We start from the raw sequence: 12,391 nt of genomic DNA, 5'->3' as shown, positions 1-12,391 counted from the left end.
CAGAAATTGAGAAATATAAACAAACAAAAACAATCAAATCGGATTTATTAAAACACAAAAACCCAAAAAAAAAAGGTTTTTTCTGACCTATGCTCCATTAATGGAAGAAACAAAAAAGCTTATATGAACATAACAGATTTAAAAAAAAAACATAATCTTTACAATTAGTTCTTCTTTGTAAATAGTTTTATAGATTAAATTTAATTAATTTTATCAAAACCTAAAACATTCAAGAAAGAAAAAAGTGAAAAAAAAAATCTAAGAAGATCGAGTAGAGTTGTTCCTCACCATTGATGGGTTGATAATCAGAATTGGAGACGAATTAAAGGATCTGATGAAGAAATTACAAGAAACATCAATGTCGTTTATGTTTTAGAGAAGATGAAATTAACAGAAGCTATAAAAAAAAAAAAAGAGAGATAATTCTATAGGTGAAGTGAGAGACAGAGAGAGAGAGAGAAAGAAAAAAAGAAAAAAAAAACAGATTGCTTAGGAAGCCATGGGAGAAGAAAGAAAGAGAAGAAAAAATATTGAAGAAGAAGATGAAGAAGGAAAAAAAAAATTTGATTAATTAATTGAAATTAAAGTATTAGTTTTAAGGAAATAAAAATATTAAAGAAAAAGATAATTATTGATTTTTTTTGGGTTTTTGGATATATTATTTTAGAAAAATAAAATAAAAAATAAAAAATTAAGGGAAAAAGAGAAACGGAGGAAAATGCTTGGTTGTGGTGGGGAAGGCAACGGTGGTCCCCTTCAAGAGCGATATTAATATTTTGTGGATTTTCTTGAAATGACGAAAAGGTCCTTGAACTACTCTTGTATTTACGGGAAGGTTCCACTTGCTAAGTCTTTGAAGATAAGAATTGACGTGGTCGCAGATAGGCTAGTGGGCTTTTTTTGTCATCAAGGAGTAATTGGGCTTTCGAAGTTGTTGGGTCTGTTTTATCCTCACAATTTTGGCTCATGGCAAAACCATATAACACTTGGGACTTCGGTTTCTTTGTTTCCGTTTTTCGGTTAGGTTTTGAAATTTAAAACCAATATCAACCGAATTTTTTGATTTTTTTTTAATACTCTTTTTCGGTTATTGTGGAATAATTTTGGTTTGATTGGAATAGTTTGGTTAGTTCGGTTATTAAGAAAAATGGTCTAATTTTCCGTAGAAACGATAAATCCTGTAATCAAACAAAATTAAAAAAAATTGGGTGTCAAAAAAAAAGAAATAAAAAAAATTGGTTGATTGAGGACCGAACCAGACTAACCAAAGTTCTCGGTTAACCAAACTAAATTTCACAGATAGTTGATCAGTTGATAAATAAAATAACCCATAACCAAAACCGAACTGGAACAATCAAAATCTTGGTTCGTTTCGGATCATTATCACAGCCCTAGTGGTCCATAAGGTTTGATACAATTCGATCCAAACTCTACAATTTCAAGTTTTCAACGATGTGGTAGAACAAAAACTACCTATTTCATCCAAAGTTTCTTGCTATATAATTTTCGACATACAGTACTCGGGTATATTATATATTAAACAAAACAACATAAAGCAATGTGTGAACGGGAAACAAACTTTGAACTTCTATTATCACAGACAGTTATAAGACGGGAAAAAAATACTATTACGGCTCGACAATGATCTTCCCAGTAGCATGACCATCAATACTTTTGGCCCAAGCATCTTCCGCTTTGCTCAGAGGGTGCTTCGAGTCGATCACTGTCTTCAATTTCCCTTCTTTCACAAGATTTACCATATACTCCAGATTCTCAGTTTTTGGGATCAACAAGAGCGGCACCAATTGCTTCTTTGACATGGTTATTTTCTTAACCGCATAAGTCCACATAGCACTAGGCCCAGGCGTGATATCTATCACCTTCCCGTTTTCCGACAAGTTTGGTTCGAATGTCGAAAACGGTATCCCGTTTGCACAATGGACTACAGCATCATATTTCTTACCCGACGGACTCTTGAGGGCGGCTCCCTCAGGAGTCTTGTAGTCGAGAACTTCATCAGCTCCTAAAGATTTGACAAAGTCAATGTTACGGGCACCACATGTGGCGGTTACATGAGCGTTCCCAAGTTTTGCCAGCTGTACTGCATAGTGGCCGACCCCGCCAGACGCTGCTGTGATCAGGATGTTTGCCTGATTGCCTGTACCATCCATCTTCAACCCCGCAGGCTGAGTTAGAGCCTGGAGTGCGGTTAGACCTGCCACAGGCAAAGCGGCTGCTTCAGCTGCTCCCACTTCTTGGGGTCTCTTGACGGTCAGTTTCTCGCTTGCAACGGCGAACTCTGCAAGTCCACCTCCAGTCTGAAAACAACGAAAAAGAACAGTTACTTTTTCTTGTTTAAAAGTTCCAATCTAATAAGAGTAACTGCTACAACATTAATAACCGCAATAGCGTGTCCCTTACTAAATGGTTGAGAACCGCTACAACTTTATCACCAGCCTTAAAATTCTTGACTCCTGATCCAACCTCAACGACCTCTCCAGCAACATCAGTAGCTGTTTAAAAAACACAATATATCAAAGGTGGTTCCATTAACATTTAGAAAGCCTATATATATGTCTTCTTTAAAAATTAGTAAAAAAACTCATAAAAGAGAAAGTACACCCAAACAAACCCCTCTAAGCAAAATAACAATTTTTTCTTCTTATATACAGAAACTAAAACCTTCAAAGCTATTAGAATACCAGGAATGCAGGGGAACTTGCGGGGCAGAAAAGGCCTGATCAATCCTTTTTGAATTTTCCAATCAACAGGGTTTAGACTAGTAGCTTCTAATTTCAAGAAAACCTCATTGCTCTTGGGTGATGGAACAGGAACTTGAACATGCTGGAAATATAACTCAGATAAGCACACGTTTTAATCATCAAAAGAGAGTACCAATACGAAAATGCCTCACAACAACAAAAAAAAAGAAGNTTCCCAAGTTTTGCCAGCTGTACTGCATAGTGGCCGACCCCGCCAGACGCTGCTGTGATCAGGATGTTTGCCTGCTTGCCTGTACCATCCATCTTCAACCCCGCAGGCTGAGTTAGAGCCTGGAGTGCGGTTAGACCTGCCACAGGCAAAGCGGCTGCTTCAGCTGCTCCCACTTTTTGGGGTCTCTTGACGGTCAGTTTCTCGCTTGCAACGGCGAACTCAGCAAGTCCACCTCCAGTCTGAAAACAACCAAAAAGAAAAGTTACTTTTTCTTGTTTAAAAGTTCCAATCTAATAAGAGTAACTGCTACAACATTAATAACTGCAATAGCTTGTCCCTCACAAGATGGTTAAGAACCGCTACAACTTTGTCACCAGCCTTAAAATTCTTGACTCCTGATCCAACCTCAACGACCTCTCCAGCAACATCAGTAGCTGTTTAAAAAACACAATATATCAAAGGTGGTTCCATTAACATTTAGAAAGCCTATATATATGTCTTCTTTAAAATTAGTACAAAAACTCATACAAGAGAAAGTACACCCAAACAAACCCCTCTAAGCAAAATAACAATTTTTTCTTCTTCTATACAGAAACTAAAACCTTCAAAGCTATCAGAATACCAGGAATGCAGGGGAACTTGCGGGGGAAAAAAGGCCTGATCAATCCTTTTTGAATTTTCCAATCAACAGGGTTTAGACTAGTAGCTTCTAATTTCAGGAAAACCTCATTGCTCTTGGGTGATGGAACAGGAACTTGGACATGCTGGAAACATAACTCAGATAAGCACACGTTTTTTAATCAATCAAAAGAGTACAAATACGACAATGCCTCACAAACAAAAACAAAGAAGACTACTCAAAAAAATAAAATAAAAACAGAAAAATGTCACCTTTAAATCAGAAAACAAATGCACATATCCACCGCATATGAGAAGAGGACTAACTAACTTCACACCATAATCTTAATCACTAACACTAACAGTTTTACCAAATGTTCACAGCTCTGTATGCAATTTCCCATAAGTTCCCTAGAAGAAAGATTTCAAAGTAAGATGTCAAATACGAAGACATGATTCTCAATACATCATGTAATCTAGTAAGCTCTGCAATCCAATCCAATCNTTAGAAAGCCTATATATATGTCTTCTTTAAAATTAGTACAAAAACTCATACAAGAGAAAGTACACCCAAACAAACCCCTCTAAGCAAAATAACAATTTTTTCTTCTTCTATACAGAAACTAAAACCTTCAAAGCTATCAGAATACCAGGAATGCAGGGGAACTTGCGGGGGAAAAAAGGCCTGATCAATCCTTTTTGAATTTTCCAATCAACAGGGTTTAGACTAGTAGCTTCTAATTTCAGGAAAACCTCATTGCTCTTGGGTGATGGAACAGGAACTTGGACATGCTGGAAACATAACTCAGATAAGCACACGTTTTTTAATCAATCAAAAGAGTACAAATACGACAATGCCTCACAAACAAAAACAAAGAAGACTACTCAAAAAAATAAAATAAAAACAGAAAAATGTCACCTTTAAATCAGAAAACAAATGCACATATCCACCGCATATGAGAAGAGGACTAACTAACTTCACACCATAATCTTAATCACTAACACTAACAGTTTTACCAAATGTTCACAGCTCTGTATGCAATTTCCCATAAGTTCCCTAGAAGAAAGATTTCAAAGTAAGATGTCAAATACGAAGACATGATTCTCAATACATCATGTAATCTAGTAAGCTCTGCAATCCAATCCAATCCAATCCAATCGACGATTCAAAATCAACGAATCATACGCACATGCGACACTAATAAGATACATCAGCGGAGAGAATCGAATCGCAATAACGCAGCAGGTTATAATGGAATATTTGGAAAAGAGAGAGAGAGAGAGAGAGAGAGAGAGAGAGAGAGAGAATTAAAACCTTCAAACCAGCGGCGCCACCGCCGTAAGAATCGTACTGAAGAGCGTGCATGAGTTTCCCGGCCATTGGTAAACGATGACGACGATCTCTGAATCCGAAACAACAACAACAACAACGGTGTGCTTCGAGAGTTTTTGATCGCGCTCGGCGTTCGGCGGAAACGGGTTGTTCGGGTAGGATTGTTCGGTTTTCTATAAATTTGGTTTTCTATAATTTTTACCCAATAGAACCGAAATTAAATTCGGTTTGGTTGGTTTGGTACTCGAGTTAATCGGGTCGGTTATAGGATTATAAATCAATTCCGAATTGAAACCGATTTTTTTTTAATTCGGTTAATTTAAACCGAATAAATAAAAAAATAAGATAATGGACTTAATTTAATACAAATTTACAAACTGCTAAAATAATGGACCTAAACAGATAACCATCCCATTAACAACTAAACCAATCTGAAAACAATTGCAAAGTCTAAATGGCAGGTCCATTAAACATTAGGGTTTTCGAGACATGGTGTTGTTGTGGCGGCGAGTTGTGGTTGCGGTGCGATGATGATCTGAGACGGTGAAGATTGATGGTTTTGGGCGTCCATTTTTCACCTGCAATCATCGAAACCACATACAAATTGATTACATAAACCAGTAAAAATAAAATCATCAAACAACAAAGAACAACAATTTAGGTCTTACAAAGATGACGAACACAAACACAACACTAGCACCCTAAACAAAGGAAAATCTAAACAAATAATAGATAATCTCTGATTTCGAAGTTGAAAATCTAACTCTAAAATTCTTCAAATTGAATCTGAAGTTATCAATACATAGAAAGAGCTTAGAGAGGAAAGGATCAAATGTAGAATTAAGGAGAAAGAAGAAGAGCTTACCCCTTAAGAAATTTGTGGTTATGGATTGAATCTCTGTAAAAAGGCTCATTTCTTAACTATGATTGAGATTTGAGAGAATGAAAGAGGATGTTGAAGATGATGAATTAATGTAGGAAAAGAGGTGTGTTGATGATTATGATTACATCGGAGGAGAGGAGAAGATGAATGATTGAAGTTTATGGATCGAGTTCCCAAGCGGCAGCTAAAGAAGAAGAACAAAAAAAATTAGGGTTGTGACTAATTATTAGCCTTATATATGGCTGCAAAATCTCGGTTTGAAGGAAACCGATCGGTTCCGATTACCGAACCGAACCGAACCAAAATCCGAAATCTCAAATACATTTTACCGAACGGTTACCCTTACTTTCTTCGGTTTACACCAATAACCGAAAATATCGGGTTGTCCGGTTCGGTTTGATCGGGTTTGGCCGAACGCCTAGGGTAAGTTTTTGATCTTTTTACGCGATGAGATGCTTAAGGGGTAAAAGCGGTATGATATTATAAGATAAATAAAAAAAGATTGATTATAGTGTTGCCACGTCACCTCAAGTATGTTGATGTTAGGGGTGCGAATTGATGACATGTAGCCATCTGATGAGTTTCAACCATCATGGGTTAGGCTTTGATTTCACTAGCCATTGATTTTAAGTTTTCAATAACTAGGAAAGTAATGACTAAATTTATATGAATTTAAAAAAATTAGGGGTTATTGAACTAAGGATTTTTTTTAATTGAATTTGGAAGAATTTATAAATCTATTAAACTATGTACTCTTTTTTTTTTGGTCAACCATTGGACTACAACTGACCGATCCATTAGCCAAATCCCTACATTCGTAGAGAGCGGGACTCGATCCCAAGTGTGATGGTGCTTTGTGCATTAAAGACTTACTATTTGTCACTGCACTAAGGTCACTTCACTTAAACTATGTACTCTTATTTAAAAGTATTTGATAGATTCGTTTCATAAAAGGTGAAAATCGCTTTCCACTTTTTGTGTTAAATTATAATCAAATCACATTGCCAATAAAATTATCTTAGTAGTTAGTATTGAGTAAGAGTAGAATTCAAAAAGAATATATAATATACATAACTAGATTTTAACCCGCGGTACACCGCGTGTATATAATTTTTATTATTATTTATAATTATATTGTATTTGTTTGTTAAATATTGGATGTTTTTCCAAATAGATGAATAACTAAATTTCCTGACCATTTGTACGGCTAAATATTTATATTAATTTTTTAACCCGTAATATATTTCACGACCATGTGTTTGTTATATTTAGTTTGTTTTATTTAGTGTTTGAAATTCTATTTTGATTTTTAAGTATTATAACAAAAAAATAAGAGATCTAAATATATATAGTAAGTTATTTATACGCTATGATTAAGTCACATTTTTCTAATGATTTAATTATTTTACACATTCTTAGTTAAATCAACTTAATTTTTATATGTTAAATATTCTAAAATTAATATTGTTGACAAATAATAAAATGAGGATTTAATCCGTGTTAGAATAAATTTAATAATATTTTATTAATTTCAACATGTCCACTTTATAACCCATCTATTATATAACCATATTATAATTTTACGTATTCGTAATATTTTAAAATTTTATTAAGTTTATATATATTAATTATAATATTTAAATAAATGTGAATCGAACTTCTTCTTACGTTAAGAATCAAAACTCACAGGTTTTTGAAAACAAAATAGGAATCAAATTGTTGTTTTCTTTATTTACAAAGGATTCAAAGATATAATATTTTCAATACACAACAAGTGGTGTGGTTAAATATATCATAGTTTATGTTTCCATATTGATTATGCTGTATTTTTTTAGTTGGAATGGTATGTAAAATATTTAAGAAATAAAATCTGAAGTAATGCTATTTGTGGAAATTTTTTAGAGATTAACTTTGTAAATAAGTTTTTAAATAAGTAAAAATGAAAAGGTTGAACTCAAAATGTACTTAAAAAATGTATATATAGATAGATTGAATAACACCAAATTTATTTACAATTCCAAACTCAATCAAAATCCTACCTACGTTCAATAACCCTTAATGAGTTTGTCATGTCCTTCTTTTGTTGTTGTTTTTGTCTTAATCCCACTCACCTCCTAGGATCTAAACGTATGTTCCCAGCTTTGATTGTTGGTGCAATGGTGCAGCTCGTTCATTGGAAGAACCATTCGTTCCATTACTTACTTCCTTCCTTGCCGCTTGTAGAGGCCTTTTTAAAAATGCAACTCGGTAATTGATGAAGTTGATTTAGGCTGGGATGGGTAATGTGTTCTATTCTTAGTCTGTATTTATCTTCAATATTTTTGTAGGCTTGTTGCTAGGTTTACTTATAATTTTCTTGTTAATTAACTCAATATCCGCGTAAACTCCATGAAAGAATAAAATCACTTCTGAGTTAATTTTTTTTTGTCTTTGTACGATACTATTGATCGACTGGAAGTCTGGAACCGTGCTACAAAGCTTTCTTAGGATGCTTTGTTAGCTATAAAAAAAATACACCATTTATTTGATTGTAAAAAAAAAAAAATACACCATTTATTTATATTATTTTTAAAATATAATAAAACCGATTTTTAAGGATCTTGTTTGTTAATCTCACTTCACTCATATTGTTTTAAGAGATTAGCGTTTTTTTTTTTACAAAAGTTATGTGAATTTTGAAAGTAATGCATAGATAATTGTGTATTTTTGTGGAATTCTTTGTTATTTTAGAATGTGAATTTTTTTTTTGGTTAGGGGTTTAGAATGTGAAATTTATATATTAAACAATAACTTAAGAGCAAACGCAAACAATGACGACGTTTCAAAATAAATATACGTATTTGATATTTTGACGTTAAAGTGTTTTTAATGTGTGTGATTCGAGTAGTAGTAAAATGGTAAAAGTTAACCACATGGTGGTGGGCTAGTGGTTCACATCTGGTTGGAAAAGTTGCCCTATTGGTCCAGGTCAGGGATCAATTCTCCCCAGATGCGGAATTGCTATTTATTTACTATGTAGCCATATAGATATGAACCCTTGCTTACAACCCATTTGAATATCTGGAGAGAGGGTCTATCCATGAGCTACATCTCCCCAGAGATTAGTCTCGGGCCCCTCCATAGGCACGAGGATTTACGTTGAGTTAAAAAAAAAAAATGGTAAAAGTAACGTTAAGATAAATTATGTCTTACCCGGCAAAGAAACAAAATATATACGAGGCGCCTTTTATAGCGTAAGCTTTTCTTCTTTTTTTTTTCTTTCCAATGACTTTATTAAAATCCAAAAGTAAGGTCTGAGTTTACAACAAGGTACAAAAACATTTGACATACATTAAACAAAGCATATAATTGATTACTGTCAACTGCCATTTGGCTTAAGATAGCGTAAGCTTTTCTTTTTCCTATAAAAACTGCCTTAAAGAGAACCAAAGAATATTAAACCACAAAAACAATCGAAACTAAAAAAAAAAAACTCTTGAGAATCCCGGCGATGAGCAACCACATCTCACCACCGGAGAATCATCAGATCCCGACTCTAAACTTCGACAATCTCGAAGTTTTCTCAGCCCTTGGCCGTGGATCTAAAGGAGTTGTGTTCCTCGTAAAAGCCGATAGCAAACGGCTTGCTTTAAAAGTCATACTAAGAGAATCAATCGAGACAAAGGAGGCCAAAGATGATGAGTACCGACGCGTTAGTTTCGAGCAAGGAGTGTTGTCTCGGTTCGACCATCCTCTGTTTCCACGTCTTCACGGTGTTTTATCGACTGATAAAGTTGTCGGCTACGCGATAGATTACTGTCCTGGAAGAAATCTCAATTCTTTAAGGAAGAAACAGTCGGAAGAAATGTTTTCCGACGAGATTATAAAGTTTTACGCGGCGGAGCTTGTGATCGCACTTGAGTATTTGCATAATCAAGGGATTGTGTACAGAGACTTGAAGCCGGATAATGTGATGATTCAAGAAAATGGTCATTTGATGCTTGTGGATTTCGATCTTTCCACGAATCTACCTCCGAGAACTCCGCGATCTTCTTCGCCGTCGCCGACGAAAGAAGAACGGTCCTTCTTCGCATTCTCGGGTTTTTGTAACTCCGGAATCTCCCCGGACGACTCGGTTTCGAGATCTTCGGAGTCTGAGTCGTCAGGTGAGAAGTCGAATTCGTTCGTCGGAACCGAGGAATATGTCGCTCCGGAGGTAATCGCCGGGAATGGCCACGACTTCGCCGTAGATTGGTGGTCGTTAGGAGTGGTGTTGTATGAGATGTTGTACGGAGCGACGCCGTTTAGGGGATCAAACAGGAAAGAGACATTTTTTAAGATATTAAGTGAACCGCCGAGTTTGGTCGGAGAAACGACGACGTTAAGAGACTTGGTAAGAAAACTGTTGGAGAAAGATCCTAGCCGTAGGATCAATGTGGAAGGAATCAAGGGACACGGTTTCTTCAGAGGGTTGGATTGGGATTTGGTGGTTAAGGTATCACGACCACCTTATATTCCGGCGCCGGAAAACTATGAGATTTCCAAAATCGACGTGGAGAAATTCGTACATGACATATTTACTGACAATAGTAATATGAAAACTAATGATCAGATTAATAATGGTAACTTTAATGTATTTTAGTTTTAATTTATTTTAGAAATATTGATGTCGATGATTGAACAAATACATATATAGAATATTCGATTACATGTAGAATACTATGCCAACTCTTCATGAGAACACTTTGTTTAAAAGAGTTGGGTGGCTTAGAGAAGGCAGGGACTAAAAGAAGGAAAAGTGAAGAAACAGAAGATGTAATTGAACAGTTTTGGCGGTGGCATCATCAATATTCACTTGGAGTTTGATAATGGACCTACTTCCTCCTTTTGTCTACTTCTCAATTATGATGACCATGATTTAGAGCCATCTATCTGACTATTAGACTATACTATAACAATAATCACAATACCAATCTAGGTAGTTGTTAATCGTTGAATTGTTATTATTATGTCACTAATGTTGAAAGTTGAAACTTAAACGTGTTAATTCGGTTTCTTTGTATCATATATGTGAAAGTCAATATTTTACTATTTTATTGACTAAGTTTGGCACAAAGTATTTATAAATTATTGGAATAGTATTTGATAACAAAGCATGTAACTCATTACACATTTAAAAATAAAATAAAAAATATACAAGATTAAAGATAGCAAATATGAACACTCGAAGAGTCTAACTGATTATTCTTTATATATGTAACTAGAGGAACCATGTGATGATAGTAATTAGTAGATGACAAGAGAGATGAATGAAGTGTTTGGTGTGTTTAGTATTTTTGTCCACAAAATATTTCCTCAACCAAAGCTGTGTGATTTGTTTCACAATGGCATGCATTCAAGAGAGAGAGTTAACCACATGGTGGTGGGCTAGTGGTTCCCATATGGTTGGAAAGATTGCCCTGTTAGTTCAGGTCAGGAATCAATTCTCTCTAGATGCGGAATTGCTACTTACATGGATATGAGCTCTTGCTTACGGCCCATTTGAATACCTGGAAAGAGGATCTATCCGTGGGCTGCACCTCCCTTAGAGATTAGTCTCGGGCCCCTCCATAAGCCTGGAGATTTACCCTGAATTATAAAAAAAAAAAAAAATTGTTGTCATTCACATGTTTTTCTAAATGAAATTTATATTAAAATAAGTTGCAATGGAGTCCACAAACTCATTCTTCTCAAATTAGCCCAACTGATGAGTAAATTTGAAAACAAAGAAGAAAATAACGTGATTGGTTTATAACCAATTTCAGAAACTAGCCGAAAAAGACTTGTATTAAGGGATGACTAACGAGTTGAGAGTATCGTAGGTGTAAAGAGCCTAGAGACACAACAAAGTACCACACGATTTGGAACATATATCAAACATAGTCATCCTGACCCAAATATTTTTGTATGATATATATTCTCGTAAAAATCGTTTTAATAAAAGAAGAATACTTATATATGCTAAGATCTCGATTTTCATTATGGTTGGAGTCTTGGAGAATATAATAATCTTCATGACAATTCTTTAAATTAAAATTGACCAAAAAAAATAAAGAATTGAAGTTAATTTGCAATCTTTAAGAATACTAAGATACTATCCGCGCTACGCCGCGATTTGTTTTTTTATAATTTCCTTATTATATTTATTTTTTATATCTATATTAATATTTTTGAAGTACATTTTGTATTATGCCCTTTAGTTATAGTTATTTTAAAAAATTATTTACAATTTTAATCCCTAGAAAATTTCCCAAAATAACATAACATCATATTTTGTTTCCTTAATATTTTACATTCCATTCCTAACACAATACTACAATCAATATTTTATGGAAACAGAAACTATAATATATTAATGACACCTTCTATTGTTTTTTGAATTCTTTGCTTCTATTCTATGGAAACAGAAACTATAATATTTTATGGAAACATAAATTATAATATTTTATGAAAACAAAAACTATAATATATCATGTGGCGGGTTATATAGCAGGACGGATTTGAGTTGACATAAATATAAATTAAAATATTATTAATTCTGTATGCATCATGTTATTATATTATTAACACCATCAATATTAGAAGATTTAAAATTTTAATTAAAT

At 34.3% G+C, this 12,391-nt stretch overlaps 3 protein-coding genes and 1 long non-coding RNA gene across 4 annotated transcripts in view; 1 reads left to right on the top strand and 3 right to left on the bottom strand.

The window, feature by feature from the left end:
- LOC104723901 (serine/threonine-protein kinase MHK) overlaps positions 1-444 on the bottom strand; it is a 4,451-nt gene extending 4,007 nt beyond the window's left edge. Inside the window, exon 1 of the mRNA XM_010442340.2 lies at positions 289-444. The gene's annotated coding sequence lies outside the window, so the exon portion shown is untranslated. The remainder of the gene's footprint in view (positions 1-288) is intronic.
- Positions 1,477-5,046, bottom strand: LOC104723900 (putative quinone-oxidoreductase homolog, chloroplastic). The gene is made up of 4 exons (XM_010442339.2): positions 4,868-5,046; positions 2,703-2,844; positions 2,422-2,513; positions 1,477-2,318 (listed from the first exon to the last, which is right to left on the bottom strand). The coding sequence occupies exons 1-4, from the start codon at positions 4,931-4,933 to the stop codon at positions 1,629-1,631; spliced, it is 990 nt and encodes a 329-aa protein (XP_010440641.1). The 5' UTR covers positions 4,934-5,046; the 3' UTR covers positions 1,477-1,628.
- Positions 2,959-4,006, bottom strand: LOC104723899. The gene is made up of 4 exons (XR_757447.2): positions 3,826-4,006; positions 3,557-3,698; positions 3,277-3,368; positions 2,959-3,173 (listed from the first exon to the last, which is right to left on the bottom strand). It is a non-coding gene; the product is annotated as an uncharacterized LOC104723899 (long non-coding RNA).
- Positions 9,221-10,718, top strand: LOC104723898 (serine/threonine-protein kinase OXI1-like). Its single transcript, XM_019232403.1, has one exon. It carries the CDS (start codon positions 9,259-9,261, stop codon positions 10,387-10,389), a length of 1,131 nt encoding a protein of 376 aa, XP_019087948.1. The 5' UTR covers positions 9,221-9,258; the 3' UTR covers positions 10,390-10,718.

The sequence above is a fragment of the Camelina sativa genome, chromosome 11, assembly GCF_000633955.1.
Source record: "Camelina sativa cultivar DH55 chromosome 11, Cs, whole genome shotgun sequence".
Classification (NCBI taxonomy): Eukaryota; Viridiplantae; Streptophyta; class Magnoliopsida; order Brassicales; family Brassicaceae; genus Camelina; species Camelina sativa.
Note: the sequence above shows the minus strand (reverse complement) of the source record. Positions and strands in the feature narration are given on the sequence as shown.